At 57.8% G+C, this 24,355-nt stretch overlaps 1 protein-coding gene across 1 annotated transcript; it reads right to left on the bottom strand.

Moving 5' to 3' along the window:
• Window positions 1-12,242: 12,242 nt before the first annotated feature.
• DNAL4 (dynein axonemal light chain 4) lies at window positions 12,243-24,021 on the bottom strand. The gene is made up of 4 exons (XM_060656321.3): window positions 23,909-24,021; window positions 16,293-16,491; window positions 14,564-14,647; window positions 12,243-13,321 (listed from the first exon to the last, which is right to left on the bottom strand). The coding sequence occupies exons 2-4, from the start codon at window positions 16,359-16,361 to the stop codon at window positions 13,157-13,159; spliced, it is 318 nt and encodes a 105-aa protein (XP_060512304.1). The 5' UTR covers window positions 16,362-16,491; window positions 23,909-24,021; the 3' UTR covers window positions 12,243-13,156.
• Between the last annotated feature and the right edge of the window lie 334 nt (window positions 24,022-24,355).

A 24,355-nucleotide genomic window follows, 5' to 3' on the forward strand; every position in this document is an offset into this window, starting at 1 on the left:
CAGTGGGTGGAGTCCAGAGGACCACGGTCTGCGTCCACTATGGAGATGGGGTCCCCGGGAGGAAGAGGGGGATGCAACCCACATGGGGGACAGGACAGGGAGGGGAAGCCTCGGGGGGTGGCTCAGGATGGGGGGGACTCTGCGCTGTGTCCCCAGGCCGGGCCCGCTCACCTGGGCGTGTGAAGAAGATTTTGCAGAGCCTTCTGTCAGTAGTGTGCCGTCTCAGATCACCTTGACAATGTTCACCCTTCTGCCCCCAGCTGGGGGAACCCTCCAGAATTCCAGGATTCTGTCCCAGAAAAGAGGGAAAGAAGGACACGCACTCATCAGGCCCTGGTTCACTCTCCTAACACCTATCAGCTCAGTTAAATCTCTAAAATGTGAGATATAGGCTGACCACCACCTTTGGAGAAATTAAGTGGCTTGTCTGAGGCAAGCATCTGGTGAATCGTGAGGCCAGAGGGTCTGATTCAAAGCAGATGCCCTTTCTACCCTCCAGGTGCCCCCTCTGGGGGGCAGGGAAACCCAGGGGCAAGATGGAGACCCGCAGCCCTGGCTGTGCTCCGGGGGCCCCGGGCTTCCAGAAACCTGGCCTCAGAGGCTCACCGAGACAGGAGAAAAGCCACCCGTTCTAACCGTGTTGCTCAAAGGCAGAGAAGTGGCAGAGGTGGGCAGGGGTCTCCCGATCCTGGGTCAGCCTGATATTCGACAGAAGGCCCCCCCCCCCCAATTCCCACCCGGCCCTCGGCCCCAGAACCCAGCACTGGAAGCCTCATGCTGGGCCCGAGACCGGCTGGTCCTGGGGGAGGGGGTGTCTCGGCACCTTGCCCACAGCACCAGGGACAGAATCCTGCACCTGTGAGGGAGCTGCATGGCTGTGGGGGCAGCTTTGCCTCCCTGGGCCTCAGTTTCCTCATCTGCCAAAGTGGAATAAAGACGCCCACTTTAAGGGACCACGGTGTGGCTAGAACGATGTCGTGGCACAGTCTTGCCCTTACACGCTAGCTCCCTTCCCTCTTCTCTGGCTTCCTTCCGAAAATGGTCCGCAGGAAGGCCTTTCTTTTTTTCTTTTTTTAAATTTTTAACGTTTATTTATTTTTGAGGCAGAGAGAGACAGAGCATGAACGGGGGAGGGTCAGAGAGAGGGAGACACAGAATCTGAAACAGGCTCCAGGCTCTGAGCTGTCAGCACAGAGCCCGACGCGGGGCTTGAACTCACTGACCGTGAGATCATGACCTGAGCCAAAGTCGGCCGCTTAACTGACTGAGCCACCCAGGCGCCCCAGGAAGGCCTTTCTAAAGTCAAGAGAGAAGGGGCGCCTGGGTGGCTCAGTCAGTTAAGTGTCCGGCTTCGGCCCAGGTCGTGATCTCGCTGTTCATGGGTTCGAGCCCCACGCCGGCCTCTGTGCTGACAGCTCGGAGCCTGGAAGCTACTTTGGATTCTGTGTCTCCCTCTCTCTCTCTCTCTCTGCCCCTCTCCCACTCATGTTCTGTCTCTCAAAAATAAATAAACATTAAGAAAATTAAAGTCAAGAGAGACGGTCCAGCAGAAGGGGCCTGGGCGAAGGGAGGGGGGTGCTTTGTCTCTGAAGAACACTGTACTTACAGTCTGCACCTCTCTGCTCAGCTCTTAGTGGCTGTGTGGCCCCGGGCAGAGTAGTTAACCTCTCTGTGCTTCAGCCTCTTCACCCTGCCTCGCCAGGTGTGATCACAGATGTGTGAGTGGCTGTGGAGGAACATTCCTGGGTTTTTTTGTTTTTTGTTTTTTTCCTTTGGGAATGTGGAGTGTGGCCAATGTCCCTTCCCAGGGTGACTGTTGGCTCGGGGTGGGGGTGGGGGTGTCTCTCCTCTGGAGGCGACGCTCCCAGCCACAGGATGGAGACGTGCCAGGGTGTCCCTTCTTGCTTTCTGGACGGGGGGGGGGGGGGGAAGCCAGAAGGCCAGGATGGCTTCTGGGGCGGGGGGGTGGGGGGTCGCTGAGAGGGACGGGCCCTGCCTGCATTTTCCTCTGCACCCAAGTCCTCTGGCCTGTGTTGGCCATGGAGGCGGGGTAGGGGCTCCGCCCTGCCCTGCTTGGGGTAAACCCTCTAAGCGGAAAATCCAAAGGGGCCTGAAAGGCAGCTTCTAGAGTGCTCCCTCGCTCTACGAAAGCTTCCCAATCAAATTGTATTAATTTGGCCTCTTCCCCTGGAGGCTAAAGTGAGAGTCAGAGCCCAAGTGGCCCCCCAGAGGGGGCACTCCAGCACAGAGGGAGGTGCTAAGGTATTGGGGCTTGGGGGTCGAGGGGGAAACCCTCGGAATAACCCTCTGGACGAAGGGGCGATGGATTGCGGAGGTGGGAACGGGTGGAGGATGAGGTGGGCAGAGACCTGCCGCATCTCTGGCGTCTGCCCTGGGCCGGGTCCTAAGCACCTGCCCCTCCATGCTCCCGCGGCCCTGCCAGGTGGGGACTGTTGAGCAGGCGGGGTGACAGGACGGGGCTCAGGGATTGAAGTGGGCGTGCTGAGGCCCGGCTGGGTCATAGCTTGCTGCCCCCGCATGCAGGGCACACGGTAGACGCTTAATAAACGTTTGTGAGTCACGATCGGAAGGCAGAGCTCACTCAAAGCCACCACACCTCTTCCCACTTGGGCCTGATGAACCTGAAGAGGGGGCCTGGCTGGGCCTTGGAGAAGAGCAGGGTGTAGGCAGAGCCCCGCCGGCCCTCCCAGCGCCCTCATGTGGGCCCCCGGCGGGGACGGTCGCGGCTGAGCCTTGTTATGCCCACGTGTGGCCACAAGAGGTCGCCCCGCACCGCCAGCTGCAGCGAGAACAGCCTCCCAGAAGACTCCTAGCGGTAGTGGAGGCCACTCAGCTTGGAGAAAAAGGACAGCACGGCGTTGCGTGCGGGGTGGACGGGACGGGGGCTGAACTGTGCCATCTGGAAGGTCAGCCCTTGGGCACAAAGAGGCAATGGGCCCAGAGAGGGAGTGGCTGGTCCCTGGGACACCCAGCCAGCTCATGGCAGAGCCAAGAGGCCCCCTCCCTGGTCTCTCCTCATGGGCTCGGGGACGGTTTACCATTGGGCGCACATGACAGTTAGCTTGCGCCGGGTTCCCCCAGACTTCCGGGCTGTAAGGAGGAGATAGCATTGGGGAGGGCAGGGCTGGGAGATGGGGAATGTGGGGTGGGGCACGCAGGTGGGACTTGACCGCACCCAAGGCCACAGTCCTCTTGGACTCCTTCAAGAGTCACAGACACGCACCCAGACCTCCTCCAACAGGGCGGGCCCAGCAGGTCACACTGGGGGTACAGCTCTCAGCCCGGTGGCCGTGGAAGCGTCGCCACGGGGGTAGGAAGTGCCCTCGGGGGTCCGGCTTAGCAGCTCTGCCCACCTGAGGGTCAAGGCTGGCCCCGGGTGTCGAGGCAGCTGGACCTTGCTGACAGGGTGAGGAGTTGGGCTTTACCCTGGGGCAGCGGGGGGCTGTCAGGCGGGCGTTAAGCTGGGGCACAGCACAGTCCTTCTGGCTGCCGTTGGGGGAGCGAGATGGGGGTGACGAGCTGGGTTAGGAGGCCCTGCCCTCCCGTGCACCTGCGGCATAGCCACGGCCCAGCTCCACCCTTGACTAGCAAAGCAGGTTACTTACTGGCTTCCGGCTGCCTCTCCCGAGTCCTCGTCCTCGGAGCTGGAAGAAGAGGCCTTTGTTCCTGGCTCTACGGCATCACGATCCCGCAGGAAGCTTCCGTGGCTCCCTCCCTGCTGACACGGGTGTGCCTCAGCCCCAGCCCTGCCCCTCCCCACCCCCAGCTTCCTTGGCTACAACGCCAGACCCTGGGCCCTGTGGAAATCCCTTCCAGGTCCAGCTCAAATGTCACTTCCTCTGAGAAGCCCTCTGGGCCGGTCTGGGTATTGAGGCTTCTCCCCGGCACCCCCAGCCTGTGGGATCTCAGCACTCACCAATTAGCCGGGGTTGTGGCCAAGGTCCCAGGGGGGGGTAGGGAACACGCTTAGTGGCAGAGACTGGCCGTTTCGAGTCCCCGGGGCCCAGCAGCAGACGGAACATTCAGCAGGAGGGATGAGGAAGAGAGGAAAGGCAACCTGAGACAGAGAAACCAGCCCCGGTTCTGGAGCCTGTCTGAGCCGGGCGGCCTCACAGAGGCCCAGCTGGAGACGTGGAGGGGCTTGGTCTCTCTCTGGGGCAACGGTGTCACCCAGGAGCCGCACCTTCTCCATCCAAAACTCTTGCTGTTTGTCATCGAGTTCTTTTGGGGAGGAACTGGAGGCCCGTGTCCTTCTCCTCCCAGCATGGGCACGGGGGTTTTACAGGGGTGGGCACACAGCTCGGCCAGTGTGCCCGTGGTCGCCTGGAATGCTGTGTCCCCTCCCCGGTTTCTGCTGGGCCTCTCCAGCGTCCTGTTGGAGTCCCATGGCTTCTGGCCGAGGGCCTCCAGGGGCTCCTGAGCTGGGGTGGGGGAGGAAGCGGGGGCTGCCCTGGCTGTGACAAGGCCGCCTGAAGGGGCCCAAGAGGAAGGGAGCGAGGGCCACGGGGATGAGTCCCAGGAGCTGGAGGGTGGTATCCTTGTGACTATGGAAACAGTGGGGGGGAGGCGGGCCATGGAGCTGGGTGGGGCCGACGACCTCGCAGGAGGTCACCCCGTCCAAGACACCGCCATCCCCAGCACGTGACGGGTTACCACACACTGTCGCCTCCCCCCAGCTCGGCACCCTCGCACCATCCTGGTGTAGGCCTTCCCCCTACCCCCGGCCTGACCTCTCTGTGGCAGCTGGACTCTGCCACGTGGGTCCTGTCACCGCCTTCGTGGCCACCTGCTTCCACTCGTCGTCTCGGTGAGCGAGGCCCACAAAGGCCTGGCCCCTGCCCGCCTCTCCAGAGCCCCCTCTCATCACTGCCTCAGTCCCTTCCCCTTGCGTGGGACCCCACGTCCAGTTCAGTTCAAGGTCCAGCTCAAACGTCCCTCCTCTGGTCTCTGCGCCCCTCCTGGGCACTCCCACCCCCCAGGATGGCACTTTGTCCCCAGAGCTGTCCCCGCTGGCTCCCAGGTCTGCCCCACTGCAAGCTCCCGAGGGGGGTGGCGAGCATATCACACTGACCTGTGTCCCCCTGGCCCCGCCCCCGCAGAAGCCGGCACAAAGAATGCGCTCAAAGATCTGACAGAATGAATACACGGACAAGGACATTCACGTAATAAGCATTTATTGAGCACCATCTGTGTACACAACCCCGTGCGAAGCCCCTCAGCTCCCACAAGTGCTCCAGACTATGCATGTTCAAGGGGGAGACTCTGCCCGCACCGGGGCGATCGGGAAGGTTTGGGGGAAGCTTTCCGGGGGGCTTGGAATACACGTGTCCTGAACATCCACCGGCTTACCCGTGGCTCTGCCCGCACAGGGTTCTCCAGGAAGCTCCGTCAGGGTCCGTGTCCTCACTGAGGGCAGGGGCCACAGTGGGTGCCCATTTCCTCTGCGCGGGGCCCAGCACTTCCTCAGAGTTTGTCAGATATTTGCCAAGACCACCGTGACAGCAGGTGGAGCTGAAAGTGGTTGTCAAAGGCCAACCCAAGGGTAGGAGCCCAGCTGACAGTTGCCTCTGGCAGAGGCTTTAACAACAGTAGCTAATTCGGGACCCCTTTCAATTGCTACTCCGTACCCTTAGCCCTCGCAATGACCTCTGGGGTAGGAGGGCAAGGACTTCTCCCCACTTTACACACGAGGAGAGTGGGGGCTCAGGAGCTGAAGGGACTCACTCAAGGCCACACGACTGGCAAGTGGTGGAGCTGGCACTGGAATTCGGGTCTAACTGAAAACCCAACACCCTCTCCCTGCTTTGCAATGCTCTTCCACCCGTGGGAACCCACTTACGCTGCTTCTGGATTTGAAATGGTTCTTAGGAACCAGGCCCAAGGTGAGTGACTTTGTGAATCCCAAGCATACCTGAGGCCTTCTGTGAGGAGCCTGGAAACTTGGCATCAGAACTCAAGGGACTAGGTTCAGCCCCTGACTCAGTCATCGCTGATAGCCTGCCTTGTGTGCCTGTTGCTCTAAGTTTCCTGGGACTTTTTCACTCATCCATCAACTGTCTATCCACCATCCATCCATCCATTCCCATTCTATCCATCACCCAGGTATTCATCATCCATCCATCCATCCATCCATCCATCACCCATCTATCCTCCCATCCACCCATCCATCCATCCATCCATCCATCATCCATCACCCATCACTCATCCATCTATCTATCCATCACCCATCCATCCACCACCCATTCATCCATCCATCCATCCTCCATCATCCATCCATCCATCCATCCATCCACCCACCCATCCATCCATCCATCACCCATCTATCCTCCCATCCATCCATCCATCCATCCATCATCCATCACCCATCCATCCATCATCCATTACCCATCCACCCATCCATCCACCCACCCACCCACCCGTCCATCCACCCATCCATCCATCACCCATCTGTCCTCCCATCCATCCATATATCCACCCACCCATCCATCCATCCATCCCTCCATCACCCATCTGTCCTCCCATCCATCCATCCATCATCCACCACCCATCACTCATCCATCCATCCATCCATCCATCCATCCATCACCCATCCATCCATCCATCCATCCACCACCCATCCATCCATCCATCCACCCATCCATCCATCACCCATCTGTCCTCCCATCCATCCATATATCCACCCACCCATCCATCCATCCATCCCTCCATCACCCATCTGTCCTCCCATCCATCCATCCATCATCCACCACCCATCACTCATCCATCCATCCATCCATCCATCCATCCATCACCCATCCATCCATCCATCCATCCACCACCCATCCATCCATCCATCCACCCATCCATCCATCACCCATCTATTACCCATCCATCCATCCATCCATCCATCCATCACCCATCTATCCTCCCATCCATCCATCCATCCATCCATCATCCATCACCCATCCATCCATCATCCATTACCCATCCACCCATCCATCCACCCACCCACCCACCCGTCCATCCACCCATCCATCCATCACCCATCTGTCCTCCCATCCATCCATATATCCACCCACCCATCCATCCATCCATCCCTCCATCACCCATCTGTCCTCCCATCCATCCATCCATCATCCACCACCCATCACTCATCCATCCATCCATCCATCCATCCATCCATCACCCATCCATCCATCCATCCATCCACCACCCATCCATCCATCCATCCACCCATCCATCCATCACCCATCTGTCCTCCCATCCATCCATATATCCACCCACCCATCCATCCATCCATCCCTCCATCACCCATCTGTCCTCCCATCCATCCATCCATCATCCACCACCCATCACTCATCCATCCATCCATCCATCCATCCATCCATCACCCATCCATCCATCCATCCATCCACCACCCATCCATCCATCCATCCACCCATCCATCCATCACCCATCTATTACCCATCCATCCATCCATCCATCCATCCATCACCCATCCATCCATCCATCCACCACCCATCCATCCATCCATCCATCCACCCATCCATCCATCACCCATCTATTACCCATCCATCCATCCATCCATCCATCATCCACCACCCATCAGTCATCCATCCATCATCCATCACCCATCTATCACCCATCCATCCATCCATCCATCCATCCATCCATCATCCACCACCCATCACTCATCCATCCATCCACCCATCCATCCATCCATCCATCCATCCATCCATCACCCATCCATCCATCCATCCACCACCCATCCATCCATCCATCCACCCATCCATCCATCACCCATCTATTACCCATCCATCCATCCATCCATCCATCCATCATCCACCACCCATCTATCACTCATCCGTCTATCTATCGATCACCCATCCATCCACCACCCATTCATCCATCCATCCATCCTCCATCATCCATCCATTCATCCATCTTTTCTTTACTCACTACGATGCATCTTCAATACATATCAGGCCTTGTGCTAGAGAGATAAGACATAGTCCCTGCCATCAAGTCAATAAAATGTTGCAGGTGTAGATACCATGACAGAAGATGTGGCATGCTGGGGACACAAAGCAAAAGTGTAGAAGGGGTGTCCAGAGGGTGCAGTGGGGAAGGTGTCCTGGGGGAGCCAGTCACTCTCACCACATCTCCGTCGTGTGCTGTTGATGTGCAGGAGAGAACCCTTAACCCAAGGCCAGCTCCCGCTGCTGGCCTGTCACAAGTTCTCTATGAAGCCATTTCCCCACTGCTGCTGGTAGTGGGGATCCTCATGGAACCTACCTGGCTCACCTCACTGGGCCATTTTAAGGCTGGAGGCACAGACACAGCTTGGAGGAGACTTGGGTAACAGCAAAGTCCTCACAAGCACTTGTTACTGAGATTGTCTTCCCTGGCTCAGGATGGAAGGGTGGGTCTAGTCCAGCTGTTTGGGGTCCTTGGTCACCAGAAGTGTGTGTATGTATGCGCACCTGTGTGTGTGGTCACCCTGTCGTTCACACTCTAGCCTGGCAGGGCCGACGTCTATAGGGGCCAAGAGGCCCAAGCGTGCGGGATGGCACCCCAGACTGGCCCTGACCCAAATCCTGGATCGGCCCTTCCAACCTTAAGCCACTTCCATGTCCGTGGCCACCGTGGCCCTAGTGCCCTACAGTGACCTTGGGAAGGAGACCGGGCCGGGGCCGGGGACCCTCTTTTGCAGGTGAGAAAACAGGAGATCCGAGGACCAAGTGGCTCGTCCCAGCTGGCGGGCAGACCACTGGAGAGGTTTAAGCGCTGGGGCTCTCGCGTCACCGGCCTACGGTGGTGCCTCTCAATCTGTGACCTGGGGCTTCAGCTCTCTGTGCCTCGATGCCCCATCTGAAGAGAGGGGGATATTGGACAGTATCTCCTCACAGGGTGGATGTGAGAATTACGTGAGCCAGAGTTTGGAAAATGCTCAGTGGAGTGCCAGAACGCTTGGTGGTGCGGGATATTATTAATACTAATTCAGAACTTTTGCCTCCTGGGCGCGCTCTCTTTCCACTCCCCACCCCCCTGCCGGGCCTTTCTAAGGATCGAAGACAGCAGCTGGCAGTGGGAGGTGGTTGCTTTAAATATGAGATGAGAAGAACAAAAGGAAAATAGAACAGGGTGGTGGCTTGTGGCTAAACTTTAACAATTCTCCTCCCCGAACTGGGGGAGGGTCTAAAGGACAGAATCAGATGCTGCCAGCTTTTGTCTTTAAGGAGCTAAAGGCCCTGCTTCACAGCTCAGTTGCTGGTGTGGGCTGGGACCCCACAGCCTAAGGGGACACCCTCCTGCTTGCCCGTTCTCCAGAGAGGCAGGAAGTAGGTTAAGCGGGATCCTGGAGCTTCTGTGCATCAGGTCTAAGATGACATTAAGTATCCACCAGATTTCTCCACAGGCCACACAGCCTGCCCCCTGGCAGTTCGCCCACTGCCTCCGTCACATGAGCCCCATTACCAAGTTCTCACACTGACTGCCCCAGCGCCCCATGCCCCCCACCCCCCCGACCTCCCCTCAAGTCTGCGCAGGCCGTGTTGGGGCAAGGGGGCAATGTTTCATTCCGTCTGATCCGCTGGCCACTCACTGCTCTCGTAGGCAGAGGGATGGAGCCCTGGGGGTTGGGGCCTATGACTCAGCCTCTAAACAAGGCTGCCAACTGCCCCCACCCCGACTATGGCCAGCCAGGCAGAAGGGACCGAGGTGGTGGTGAGCCACCGAACACGGAGGGCAGTGGAGAGACGGCCCGCAGGGGCTGCGGGTCCCGCCTCTAAGGAAATGCCCGGGGCTGCTGTGGTCTGAGCAGAGGGCAAGGTGGAGACCCGAGGCTGGTGGGAGGCAACCAGAAGGCCCGTGAACAGAGCTTGTGCAGAGATGTACGCGGAGAGCAGAGGCCCGAGGCTGAGGCTCAGGTTCTGGCCAGTCCCTTCCCAGCTGGACCCTGGGCAAGGGCCCTCATCCTCCCAACCTCAGATTCCTGATTTGTAAATGGGGACAGTGACTTACCGCCTGGGAGGTCTGCTCAGGATACAGGACATCGTGGTCATAAGGGAGGGAGCCCAATGCTTGCCAAGTGGGACACGCTCAACAGGCAGCGTTCTCTTCCTCCGTGGCCCCCGCAAAGCCCTCGCTTTCAGCTTGCTCCCTTCCCCCGTGCCCCTATCTTGCCCTTTGGTCCAACTCCAGGCCAAGGCCTCCACCTCCCCGAGCATCTCGGCAGCGTTCTCGGGCCACCGAGGATCTGCACGTGCTGCTCCCACAGTTGACGGCCCCTTCCCCCTGCCTCCACCCCTGGAAAAAGCTGAGGCCTAGCTCAATGCCACCTCCTCTGTGAGGCTTTCCCCCAGTGCCCTGGGCAGTGAGTTGCTCCCTTTCCCGAACCCCGCATTTCCCCGAACCCCGCCGGTCTCCTCCTAGCAGATGACTTAAACGCATCCTGCTTTTCTGTTCCTGGGTCTGTCTCCCTCGACAGACCTGTAGCCATTCACTGCCGAGACGGCACCTTCTTCATCATTGTGTCCCTCTCCTTTTTGGCACCTGTCAGCGCAGGCTTGTCGAACCCCTGGCCCCGAGCAGGGAGGCCCCCGTGAGGGAGGTCGGGGTGACCGTGGCTGGCCCCGACCTCGGGGAGCAGAAGGAAGAAATCCCTGGGAAACAGGTGCCATGGTGCCCGGTCACCTGACCCGGCCCAACAGTGACCACGCCCTCTGTGGCAGCAGGACGGGGAGGGCGGGGGAGGGGGCCCTACCAGCGGGATCTTGCCGAATTTCCACTCCGTCCCGAGGGGCTGGGGGTCAGGTGGGAGCAGCAGCACACGCAAGGGTGCACACCCAGACAGCAAGAGTGCACAGCACCGGGGCGTCACCTGCCCCGGATGCGGGCCTGAGACTCCTGACCCCCTCAGGAGGCTGGTGCTTTTTATCCCCATTCTGCAGACAAAGCCACTGAGGCACAGAGAGGTTAGGAAGAGCAGGGCTGGGCCCGAGCCAGATCCGTGGGCCTCGGAGCCCACACGCCCAAGTGCCACCCCCACCACCTCGGCCGCAGGCTGCGCCAAGCCTCACTTGCTGGCACCCGCGGGTGTGGATTCACGGAGAGAACAGACGCAAAGCGGGCGGTTAGCAAACCGTGGCTATTCCAGGCCTCGGCGCCCCCTCTCCCGTCACTCCCGTGTGCCCCCAATCTCTCCAGCCTCGGAGGGGGGACCTCGACTTCTAGTTCAGGTCTGCCTGTCGTCAGCCTGGGACCCCGCGAGGCACCAACTCAGCCAGCACTTAGGTCCACGAGCGACCACTAGTCTCTCTGCCCAGCCGCCCTGGTCTGTGTGAGCAAACCCGGGCTGCCTGAAGCCACGATGTCCCGCACGTCTGTTGACAGATCTAGTCACGACTGGACTCAGCCTCGGAAGGGCGTGGCTGGGCCAGGGGCCGAGACTCCCGGGGCCCCAGTGTCCCGCGTGGGCCAGCCCAGGAGGCCCCGCGGGGTGGGGAACAGAGGCTGCAGGGAAGAGGGGCCTGCTCTCCCCGGGGCCAGTGTTTTAGGGTCTGAGACTGGAATGGAGGGGCCGGCCCCTGAGCCGAAGGGGCTTCGTGGTCCCACAATGTGCCCCCCCCCATCCTCAAATCACTTTTGCCTCCGTGTCTCTACTCCCATCACCCCTCGGTCTGGAGCAGCCCCTCCCCCAGTAAAGCCCCCTCTCCCTCAAGAGTCAGCTTTCGGGCCTCGTCGGCCAGAAGCCCACCTCACTCCCTGGGCTGGGACCGGAGGCGCCCCTTCTCCTCCTGGGGTGCCCTGTCCTATCTTTCACATCTGCTTGTAACGACTGGGTTCAAGTGTTCCTCCACAGGAGACTGTGGGCTCACTGAGGGCAGGCTCTGTGGCTTTTCCACCTCCGGGACCCTGCCCCTGGGCCCTGGCATCCACCAGCTGTTGAATAAACACCTTTGAGCTGAAACCACGTTATGCGAGACTGACGGCTTTACGGCAGCTCGGTCTGGCCATCGAGGGCGTCTCAGTCAGCGTCCGTGTGGCCCCAGCGACCGTGCTCAGCCCCCACCCGGGACGGAACGGCGAGCGGCGGGGCCTGGGCGAGCGGGGCTGTGTCTGGGCCCAGGTTCCAGGAGCCTCGCTATTCAGCCAGAAGTCTCTCTGGGCTCCCGGGACCCACCGCAGCCCGAGGATACCCAGCCCATCTTCCCCTAACCTCAAGAGACTGTAGATCAAGGTCCATTTTTGGTCGCTTTAATTGTAAAAACGAAGACATTTATATAAATAAGACCGCTGTGTAAAATAGGATTCACCCTTCTACTAAAACCCTTCTCCCCACGCTCAAAAAAGAATATAGAAAAGCCAGCAGAGATCAGAAGTACAAATCAGCATGCGGTCCCTGATGAGAAGTAACTGGCAGGCCAGGTTTCCCTGCCGAAACAGGCCTCGTGGTGAGCGCACTCCTGGCCCAGGAGCCTCGCCGGAGGCTCAGTGACACCCACGCCCTCTGCCACGGGAGCCCAAGTGCACAGGTGGAGGCGGTACAAAAGGTTCGCGGCCTGGCGGCTGGGGAGGGAGGACAGCACGTGGGGAAAGGCTGTCGGTCCTCACGCCAAAGCCGGGGACGACGGAGCTAGCGGTCCAATGAGAAGCAGAGGTTTGTTCAGCCTGGGGTCGGGCTGGGGAAGGGGCTTCTGGAGGGTCACCTCTTCTCCAGAGGACGAGGGGAGAAAGCTGCCAGTGTCCCTCGAGAGGACAGGCTCCTCCTGGGGCCACGTGCATATGACCGGTGAAGACAAGGACAGTGCAGGCCGGCGGGGGGGCGGCGGGGGCTCCCGGGAGGCGAGGGGAGAGCAGCCCCCAAGAGAGGTGGGGCTGGCGTGTCCTTGTGCGAAAAATCCCACCTCCCCACCCTCCTACCCTGTCACACCTCCCACCCCTCCCCTGTGTCCAGACCGCGCCCTGCTCTCCCCTTCGCGAGCTGGGGGCCTGGGGAAAGGTGTCCACGCGTTCACCCGCTGGGCGCAGCTCGGGAAACTGTCATCAAAGGGCAAAAGGAAAGACCCCAGGCTCTCCTTTGCAAAGCGAGGGCCTGCCTGGGGCCGCTCCCCATCCCTGCAGGGGACGGGGGCAGGGGTGGGGGGGGACGGTGTCAGGAGCACTTCCAGACACACACAGCCAGGGTCCCCCCGAAGTACAGGTACAGGAGGTTCTTCACCTCGTGTGTGATCTCAAACCCAAAGCCCTCGCCGATGACCACGTGCCAGGAGGAGCCGAACTTCTTGTCCATCGTCTCTTTGATCATCTTGGCAGCGCTCTGGAACAAAGGGGACGCTCATCAGATGGGAAAGGCTGGGGGGTGGGGCACGAGCCAACCCCCGCCTCCCCCCGGGAAGCCGAAGTCTTGGCGGGAGAAGAGCCTGCACCCCACTCTTCTGCCTCCTGCCAGGGGCTGGGACACAGGGACGGAAGAGCAGACCCTACCCCACCAGTCAAGAAGACACTGGCGAGGCTGGTCGAGCAGGCCCTGGTCTGAAGAGGGAGCCCTGGGTCGGCGTCCAGGCTCTGCCGTTCAGTGCCCGTGTCCGGGGTCGGTGCCGCGAGGCTGCGGTCGGGACTATGCGGTCGGGACCAAGCGCGGTAACGTGTGACAGCACTCCGCACGCCGTGTGCGGTCCTCGTCACTGTGAGGAGGTGTCAAGTTTGTCTCCAGGGAACAGAAAGGCTTTTCCCTAATGGGTCCGGGGAACTTCTGGAAGGGGAGTTGGACTGCTTCCCTCAGTTACGGCAACAGCCCCCACTCCTTCCTGTGCTGGCTCTTTCAAGAAGCTTCTTCTGAGAAGAGGCCTAGGGAGGGGCAGAGGACCCAGCCTCTGAGGGGGAGTCCGTGCCAGGCGCTTGGCCCGCGTCATCTCAGTACACACGTTCTCGCGGCCCCCCGGTGGGGAGGCAGCATCTCACTCCCCGTTACAGACTAGGAGACTGGGGCTCAGAGATGAGAAATGGCTTATCCGGGGTTAAAGAGCTCGGAAGGGCTGGAGACAGCATTTGAACTTGGGCCTGGGTCTGCCTCCCCACTGGCTGGGCTGTCGTGATGCTGACTTCTTTCTCACTCATCACCGGGCTGATGAATGACATTCCTGCGTCACTGCCTGTTGGCCATATCCCCAGCACCCAGAACAGTGACTGGCCCAAGGGATGGCGTTTAACATCTTTTTTTGGATGGATGGATGGACGGGTACGTGAATGAACGCCTGGGCCTCTGTTCTCCCCTGGGACGGAGCCAAGGGGGAGAGGTGCCCCATCCAGCAGACCCCCGGAGATAGGGAACACAGGCAGGGGCACCTGAAGAGCCCTCTAGGGCTGGGCATGACCACCATCAGATCAGTGCCCCAGAGACAGCACCAGCCTCTTCCCTCGCTGGCTTTCCTCGGGCTTCGAATGCTTCCAAGGAAGGCGCTAGCCAGGCCCCAGTAGGACTCTCTGGAGCTGGCTGTGGGGACCGGGGCCACTTGATTCACCCACGGGGGTCACCGAAGGCACAAGGGGCCGCCTGTACCTCATTGTTGTTGGAGAATTTCTCACAGGCCGTGACACACAGCTCCATGGTCTCTACTCGCATCTCCTCTGGCATGTCCGAATGCTAGAGACAGGGCAGGGAGACAAACAGAGAGAGGCTTAGCCCACGAGCTGGCCTTCTGGGCTGGCTTCGCCGTCCCAAGCTTAAGGCATGGACATTGGGTAGCTGCCCTGGCACGGCCCTGGGCAAGCCCATCTCCTGACTCGGGGCGTGCAGCTGGGACAGAGGGCATGGAATCTGGCGAAGCCGAGTGGGCTTTAACGCCCGGACCCCTCTGCAAGGGCACGAAGCTTCCGGCATCACGCTCCAGCCAACAGACACGGGGAGAAGGCTGGCCCGGGCAGGAGAGGATGCCGGTTGCGGAAACAGTTTACATCGGCCCCAGAGCACAGCTGGATCTCAGCCGGAAGGGCCTGGAGAGACAGCTCTGGGTTCTTCCTAACTCTGACCGCTCTCTCTCATCCACTTGGCCGGATCCCCCTCCTCCTCCTGATTGCGGGAGGACCCTGGGCTTCGTCCCTACCCTGTCTCTTCGCCAGCAAGCTCCTCTCCAGGAGGTCCCACCCTGTTCCGTGGCGTCGTGTATCTTCTACGTGAGGGTTCTTACATTTTTGCTCCCAGCTCTAACCTTTTTTTGGGGGGGCTCCGGACTCCTATGGCCAACTCTCTACTTGACAAGCTGACTTAGACGTCTAAAGGATAACTCGACTTTCCCCACAAACCTACACTTCCTCCTCCTTCCTTTTCTTGGTAATTGACACCATTCTCTCTCCTGAGTTCAGGGAAAAAAAAAAAAAAAAAGTCCTGGGAGTTATCCTTGACTTTCCTGTCCTCACACCTGGCACCCAACGCGCCAGTGGGTTCTACGGCCTCAACCTCCAAGATGCGTCCTGAGTCTGAACGTGTCCACTTCCACTCCGTGACCTGGGCCCAGCCGCCCCCTCGTCTCCCTGGGCCTCTGCAGTAGTGTCCTCACCGGTCCCCTAAAAATCCATTCTCCTTACAACGGCTGGAGCGATCCTTCGAAAACATCAAACGCGTCCCATCACCCCTCGGCTTAAAACATCCGCTGCTCCCTTCGGGCCCAGGAGAGCGTCCACACTCTTCACCATGACTGTCACGGCGCCTGGCCCACCTGTGAGGTCTGGCCTGCTGTCACTCTGGCACGTCCCCCCACCTGCCTCGGCACTCGTCGGCCTTCCTTCTGTTCCTCCAAAATGCCGAGCTCACTTCCACCGCGGGCGTTCGGGGCTCGCCGTTTCCCCTGCTTGGCACGTGCTTCCCAGACCTTTGCAAGGCTGTCTCCCTAACTTCATTCAAGTCTCTGACCGGAGAACTCTGTCCAGAGGCTAACCCCTACTCTCTAGCCCCTGACACCTGCTTTCTCTCTCTTGATAGCACTATTTACCGGAATTACGCTCCTTAAAACTTTTCTTCCTGTGGCCCAGGCCTTTGCCTGTCTTGCTCGCTACTGCACCCGCAGTGCCTAGAAGAGAGCCCAACGTACAGTAGGTGACCTAAGTAAGTACTTGTCGAGTGAATGAAGGAACGAAGGAATGGAGCGCTGTCGACTCTCAGACCTCCAGACCTGAGCCAGGAGAGCCCTTAACTTCCTCCTCCTGCTGTCCTGCAGGGAACGAGCTCTCTGCCTCGCTTCGAGGCGGCGTGGGCCCTGCTGGCCGCCCTGCCTCCCTGCCCCGGGGCTTACCCTGACCAGAGGGAAGGTCTGCAGCCGCTTATAATCAGCCTCATCTTTCTTCCCTTCTGTTTCTCCCATGACCCTTCCACCGTGACCCCCGGAGGGAGAGAGTGGTGCTGGCACTGGCAGTGAAGACCACACCCTGGAGATTCAGGAAGCAGGCCCTGCCAACTGGGTGGGAGCAGAAAATGTCTTTCCTCAAGGGGTGCTGTGGAAAACAGGAAAAACCAGGAGAAAGAGTTGGCTTTCAAACCATACATCACAAATTAGAAATGTCTCACTGACAACTTGACACCTCCCCGTCTTAACTCCTCCGCATCCTTTTCCAAATGGCCAGCAAGTCTGCAGACGGGAGGATGAGTCAACGCGAGATGCTGGGACCCGGTGCTTAAGAACACGCTGGTATGCGGCTACAAGCCCACACTGTCATTATCAAGACAAATACTGAGTGCGGGCCAGGCCGAGGGTGGAGCCTGCAGCTTGCAATTAACGCACGCAGCTTCTCTGCATGCACACGTATGTACACGGTCCTTACTCCCCAGCACACGTAGCTGGAAAGGGAAATGTCGGGTCAGGATCAACAATCCCGGGCTTATGTGCAAGCCGGAGCCTCTTCCACGGGTCCCTGATCTGCGGAAGGAATGGGAACAGTGATGGTCCGTGTCCTCCTCGGCTTGCCCGGCTCCCAGCACTTCCTGCCCCCTCCCGCTCAGGCCTGCCTGGTCCAGAAGCTGTAAGGCCTGGGCCTCCTGGTTCTACTGTTCCCCAGCAGTGTGGCCTTGGGCCTCAGGGTCCTCACCAGGAACCTGGGAGCAGCCACATCTATCTCGTGGGGCTGTTACGAGACTCAGATGAGAAGGCACGTGAAGCTAACCCAGTGCCCAGCACATGGCCACATACACGAGAGACTGTGTGTGGATATGAATGGAAAGTTATAAAGCCTAATACATATGTTTGGATTTTTTTTCTTTCCAAATCTAGCTATGTAAAAACAGATGGGACTTTTCCTAAAGAGAGGAGCTGGGTCCTAATGTCTGTGAGCACTGCTGGAAATCCTGGTTGTTTCCCCTTATTCTCCAATTCAATTTAGCCTGTAATTCAAGGGACTTTTTCTCTCCGAAGAAGGACTCACACAAGTGCCTACAACCCACCGTGCCGCGAACCCTGCTTAACCATCCACATTGGACACCTACAAGCAAATAATGTTACGCCAGCGCTCCTGACGTTTCCAAACTGGTTTGTTTTCACGGCACGGCCGCCGAAGCCCGAAAACGCCTAGCGTAGCAACTAACGGGCAGTCGTGACAGGTGACGTCTGTCAGGTTTCCTGTCCCTAGCGCCCCACTGCTACAACGCCCCTGCGAGTTAGGGCCTGCACCAAAGGAGGCGTAAAGCTGCTCCTCCACTGGCCTGAGGTCTCAGCCGGCGAGCGGCAGACCTGGGGTTTGACTCTGGGCGCGGTCTCCCGCGTGGGCCCCTCTCTCTCCTTCCCGTGGCACCGACACAAGGTAGGCGCCCGGTGTGCCACCACCAGCGCGGGCCGTGTGATCCCAGCAGCGAAATGCACGTTTGACGTCTGACCGGTCGGTGGCGACCGTTCTCATGTGGACTCGACCCGCGTGTGGCCGAGCACCGAGCCTTCCGCGTGCTTTTTCCGGGCTGTGCTCTCAACCGTCTCCGTCTCTCTGGTGCTTCAGAAGCCCTCGGCGCCACCCCATTTGGTGGGCTCCCTCGAACGAGGCTGGAAGCCTGCCGCCGACTCCACCATCCCGCGACACTGGTATTTTCTGGTTTCCCGGTGGACAGACGGTTCCTCTGAGCTCGTCAATTCTGGGCACCTGTACCACTCAGATATTAGCAGTTCTGGTTCGTCTCTACAGAGGAGTTGGCGAATGACCAGGCACGATCTCACTGGACTTTCTGCTAATGTTTCTGATTTCACAGAATCCAGGGAATCGTTTTGTCTCTGCTCGTTAATGGCAAGGCCCGTCTCCAATCCCATCCTGTCCTGGCTTTCATAAAGGCCACTTGCTTGCTGCCTCCTCCCCGTTATCAAGGTGCAGCAGAGGTGACGATCAAAGGATACGGGCTTTAAGGTGTGTTTACCTCCCAAGATTCTCAGCTTCAAATGCTGAAGCAGGCGCTGAGGCATTTCCCACCTAAATACTGAATTAAATATTTCAATCCGATCCAGTGCATCCTCGGGGCTCAAGAGTGCTGGCCTGGCGTGGCCTGGAAGGGAATTCAGTCAAGGGTGTACCTGCCTGCCCTTGGGGAGGGCGGGGGCTGGGGCTGCTGGGATTCTGTTTCAGCATATGGAACCCTGGTGAACCAGACTCAGAGGTCAGAGATATTACCAAAGTCCATTCTTCAGGAACAAAGGGGAAAAAGCCACCGGGACAGGTTTTTTTTTTTTTTTTTCTTGGAGGGGGAAGGGTGTGGGGAACCGCGAGGTGGGGTATTTAGGCTTGAAGGCCCGTTCTATAACCAAAATGAATTTTGTGCCCTCCGTGCTTTGCAGCCCTGCGCAAGTAATTTAACCCGAGCCTTGGGTTCCGCCTCTGTGCAATGGGATGAACCCGTCTTCTTATTCTCAGAAAGCCACTGCAAGCACCAACGGTATGTATGTGAGGGTGTGGAAACCGCAAAGCTCTGTGCACTATTCTCATCGCGCTGCTCGCGCTGCCACCCTGGCGTCGGCCAGCACGTCTCCAACATTATTCAACCGCGCTTATTAAGGACCTCGGTCGCGAATGCCTTTTCCTAACCACTGCCAGTGCTTCTGGGGATCCAAAAGGGACGAGACTTGCAGGATAAAAAGGAACAGTTATAGATGACGTGCTTCCAAATACAGAAAGGTAGGAGAATCTTTTATGATGCTGTCTCATTATAGTACAGCTACAGTCATTTGGCCACGGTTGAAAGCCCGCCTGGAAGAATGCTGCCAAAAATAGCAGACCCAGAGGTTTTAATAACCTTATCAATCTCCCGTGCGAATGAGTGTGTGTCTGACAGCTCTAGGCCAGAAAGAAGTCCCATCAGGCCTAAAAGAGGGCCCTTTAATAATGTAAGTGTGCCCACGGCCAGGGTACTTGAATCTGCTGGGCACCAAAGCTCAACCTGTCCTAGGGACGTCCTGGTGCACAAAGCCAGTGGCGGCCTCGCCCTGTCTCCCGTCCCTTGTTCTCCTCGCCCAAGGACGCCTCCGAACGCTTGGCACAGCCTCGCCCCTGTCTACTGCGAGGCTACGCCCGGGGAACGGGAGGAAAAGACAGGGCTCTTTCTGTCACCACCTTGAAAAACCCAGCGCCCCTTGTCCCACTGTCTGTGCCTCATTCTTTCGGACACTGACCTCAGTCACCGTGTATAGTTTTGCTCCTGAAGCACTTGGGAAGAATCCTTAGGAGGGTTAAGCGGATGTGAGAGGGGTGGGGGGAAAATGAAGGACTCTGGGAATTAAGGCCGAAAGTGTCTGCCAGTGCCCCGGAGTGGGGGTGGGGGCAGCCACTCAATGCCTGGAACACTCCTGGCTTGTGCATCTCGGAGCACCCCCGGTCACCACCGCCAGGATCCGAAAGGTGGGAGGGCACACTCAGAGCAGGGCGTGGGGGTTGGTGGGCGCAGGCTCCGCGGGCAGGTCTGAATTCACATCTCGTGCCTCAGACAAGTGTTTCTCTCTCGGAGCCTTCGTTGATCTCGTCTGGAAATTGGGACGAAGAACAGACTGCCTCACAATGAGCGTCAGCTCTTGTTACCGGTGCAGAGAGGGGGACCTGCGATGTCTTTCTTCATATACCAGCCCACTAAACACCTAAACGTTCAGCCAGACAAACCAATAGTTACCGAGTCCCCACTCCGCAAGCCACGCTGTAAGCACTGACGGACAAAAGTCACAAGGAAAGTCTGTGGAACACAGCTGGGGCCAGTGGTAGTTGGGGTGGGGGGGGGGGGGTACACCGGGTTTTCATTCATTGTCTCCTTTCATCCAGTAACAACCTGTGAGGGCAGCATCCACTCCCAGTCCTCAGATAAGGCACCCGGGGCTCAGAGAGGTTTGGGGGCTGGCCCAAGGGTACTGAGCCAGCAGGGACAGAGCCAGGATCCAAACCCATATCTACCCTTCTAATTCTACCTTCTAGGCCTCTTTCCCGGTCACAAGCAAGTAGGAGAAAGACAGAAACACAAGTAGTTTCAATTCTCGGCATCTGCCAGTCCAGCCACCTGCCGGGGCACGTCTCCTACTTCCAGACACGTCGGGGGGACACACTGGGTGCCCTGGTCATACCCCCCGCCCTTCCCTGCCACGTCGACCCTCTGCCTTCTGGCAAACACAGAGCAAAGCTGGCAAGGTGAGGAGAAAGGAGGCTAAGGGAGTGAGGGCATTCATCCAAGATGCTGGGGGTGAGGTCAGGAGACAACACGGGAGACCCGGATTTCACAGATCAGTTTCAAAGGGGGGAAGCAAACACAGGATTGCGTTTTCAAGTTACGCTGAGAACATTAAACACATCATCTACTATAAATGAAGGTTTTAATAGTTAGAAGGAGATGGTTGCAGAATAAAGGACAATCCTCAGAAAAGACAGTTACTTTCCTCTCTCTCTCTCTCTCTCTCTCTCTCACTCACACACACACACACACACACACACACAGGAAGTTGCTGCTGTTAGTGTTGTTTTTTAACACTGTCCTCGTTTTTTCTCGTTTTACTGAGGTCTAGTGAAGACTTCTGATGTGCCTTAGACCATGGGGAGGGAGGGAGGGAGGAAGAGGTGGGGGAGATAAAGACGTTTTCTTTATGTGTAACACGACACACTAAACAATATTGACTCACGTGGTCCCCCCCCCACCCCCGCCGCCGCCACCAACATACCCGAATTTGGATGAAATCCCAAACCTTTTGTTCAAGATACAAAGTACAACAAAAAGTCACGGCCATCACAGCTATTAGCTCCAAGCGAGCACAGATGCTCACCACACACAGCCGACTACGCAGTTTGCCGCCCCTCTCCTTCCCGCTCAAGAGAACAGATTCGAATGTGAGGGACGAAGAAGGACATTATTCCAGAAATAACTTGGAGTTGGCGCTGATTGGTTATTATTATTCTCTTTTAACCATTCGCAGCTGCGAATTACTGGTGGCATGTCACAACCAGCCACGACTGAGCAGTTGTGTCGCGAGTCCAGACAGTCACCTGAGGCTGAAGGGTCTTCTCTCTTCCCCTGTAGATGCCCCAGGGCACTAGTCCAGCGTCTGACACATGGCAGAAGCCCGACAGATATCTCTATTGTCGTTAAATTAGATTTCATTTGCTCCCTGAGAAGCATCAATCCATTTGAGTATCAAATCCATTCGATCGGATTTATTGAGCACTGACCAGAAGCAAGGCAACAGGACGGGTGTTCTACATCCAGGATCTCACTTACTGCCCCCTGTCCCCAGTAACTCTGCTACACAGGTGCTATTATCCCTACTCTTCTCGTGGCCACGACGGCCAAGAAAAGGAAAGTGACTTTCTACCCAGCTAGTAAATGGAGGAGCTGGGACTCCCTCAGTATATAGGACTTCAAGATTAGGCTTTTTCGATGACTCCACTTTAAGCAGGAGACAGTCTCTGCTTTCAAGGGGCTTATGATCTGAGAGACCACCACATACACAAGGAACTATGGTTCACGACAGAAAGCAGAACATGCCACAAGGCAGATGCAGAGATAGAGGCAGAAGGAGAATTCTAGAAGGGGCAGGGGAGAGGATGGCAAGAAACGCTTGGTGGCAGGGGCAGCCTCTGAGTGGGAATCCTGGCAAGCGGACAAGGTGAGGAAGCCGTTCTGGGCAGAGAGATGAACAAACACAGTGACTTCAAAGCAGAAAGCTCAAAGCATTTTCTGGGAAAGTCCAATGGTTCAGTCTGGCTGGGGACAGAACCTGGCACAGGAGAAGGGAGAAAAAAAGGCTGGGAAACAATGCTGGGGGTGGGTTTGTGGAATCATAGAAAGGCCCTATAACCTAGGCCTGAGAAGCGTGGACATTTTTAGTGGGGAAAGAGAAACGCTTTGGAAGTCTCTCGGGGGTTGGTGACATTGCATTGTTTTCAGGCAATTATTCTGGCGGGCTGGGTAAACAGAAGAGACTGGAGGTAGGGACACCAGTTAGGAAGTTACGGCACTGGCTCAGGTGATCTGAACCAAACTGGCCGCTTCTGGAATGGAGATGTGAGATCCTCAAGGAGGCAGCATCAAAGCAACTTGACAACTGCCTGAGTGGGATGGGACGGCAGAGTGAGGGAGGATGGCCATGCCACTGAGAAAGACGGCATGTCGGGTAGGACAGACGGATGGTGAAGAAGCGGGCCGGTCTGATTTTAGAACTACGGAGTGTAAGTTGCTCGTAAGACGCGGCGAAGAAAAGCGTCTCGTCAGGAGTAGGTAATCACCGAATCGCACGTCATCAGGCACAGAAGGGAAGGTATTGAGTCCAACCACCACGGCAATATATCACGCACTACCCTCACCCCCACTCCAAAGCATCCCGAACCATGAAAGCCCAGGAAAAAGATCAGAGCACGGGATCTGGATTTCATGAAGGAATGACGGCTGATAATAAGGGAACTGATGACACTTCTCAGAGGGGGAAAATGTGGGAAAGAGACAAAGGAAGTGAAGTCACAAATGCGGAATCTACATTGGACCAGACTCTTTAAGAAACAAACAAACAAACAATTCAGTTTATTTATTTTGAGAGGAGGGGCGAGGGGCAGAGAGAAAGAGAATCCCAAGCAGGTTGGGGGTATCCAGCGCCGAGCCCTAGGAGGGGCTCGAACTCACCAACGGTGAGATCATGACCTGAGCTGGAATCAAGAGTCCTACGCTTAACCGACTGAGCCACCCAGGCGCCCTGGACCAGACCCTTCATACTTCAATTCCTTATCCTCAGAATTCCCCCCAAGGCGATGTATCCTGATTTTATATATACTCAGACTGGAGTCCAAGGAGGTTAGATAACTTGCTAAGGTCCTGTGATTGGGAATTCAAATTAGGTTTGTCAAGTTCTGTTCACTACACCCATGGGTAGCACATCCTCAGGGAAGCCCATGGTTGGATCAAAAAGCACATCCTAGAACGTCAGGGTCGAAGAGGCCTTAGAGATTATTCCAACCAACTTCTATTTACAGACGGGGAAACTGAGGCCCAGAGAAGGAAATGACCAGCTTGGGGTCCCAGCACGTCACCAACGGCCCAAATCAAGCGTCCTGGGCCAAGGCGATGGCGACCACCGGTCCAGCCGCGGGAGCGGGGAACTGCTCCGCGAAACGTGGGGGGAGATTAAGGTCCTGGGGGGAGTCGGGTCAGGGAGGATGGGGGACCGCGCAGCGTGACGGGGCTTCGGGTGTGTGGGGGAAGGAGCGCCCCGTACAGTCGCCACAGCTAATCGGTCACGGCCCATTTCCCAGGTCCCCGAAGTGAGGGGGTGGGGGTTGGGGGGACCGGGGGCTGGGGACCAGCAGGCAGGAGACTCGAGGTGGGGCCTCCGCGGTGGGCGAGGCCCCACCCGTCCCGCGACGCCTCGCGGCCCCGCTTCGGGCCGGCCCTCCCCGCCCGGCTGCCCGCCGCGCCCCAGGGCCTCACCTGCTCCCGCGGGGGCCGGAGCCGGGGCCACAGCCAGCGCACCCCCGCCAGGGTTGTCAAGGAGCGAAACAAGAGTGTCTTAGCAACAACAAGGAAGTCCTGCCCCCTCGCCGGACGTTGACAGGGGTTTCACTTTTTATTGGTGAATAAAAGTGTCAATCAATGTTAAAGGCCCCTACAACGTCAGGCTGGTACGGAAAGGGGCGTGGCTAGGGGGCTGGGGAGGCGGAGCTTCGGTTATAGTCGTCTTAAGTGGGCCTGAGGAGCCGGGGAGGTACGGAAGTTCTCGTCTTAGAGAAGCAAACTGGGAAGAGTGGTGTTACTTCGGGCGCTTCTTTGAGCCATTTGAAATTTACAAGTGCAATTTGTTGGTGTCCTGACCCTAAGATACTGCTTTATTAGACTCTCAAAGGCCTAATAATAACTAGCAGTTATGTAGGCTTCGCA

This window comes from Panthera onca, chromosome B4 (genome assembly GCF_046562875.1).
Source record: "Panthera onca isolate mPanOnc1 chromosome B4, mPanOnc1 haplotype 2, whole genome shotgun sequence".
Taxonomy (NCBI): domain Eukaryota; kingdom Metazoa; phylum Chordata; class Mammalia; order Carnivora; family Felidae; genus Panthera; species Panthera onca.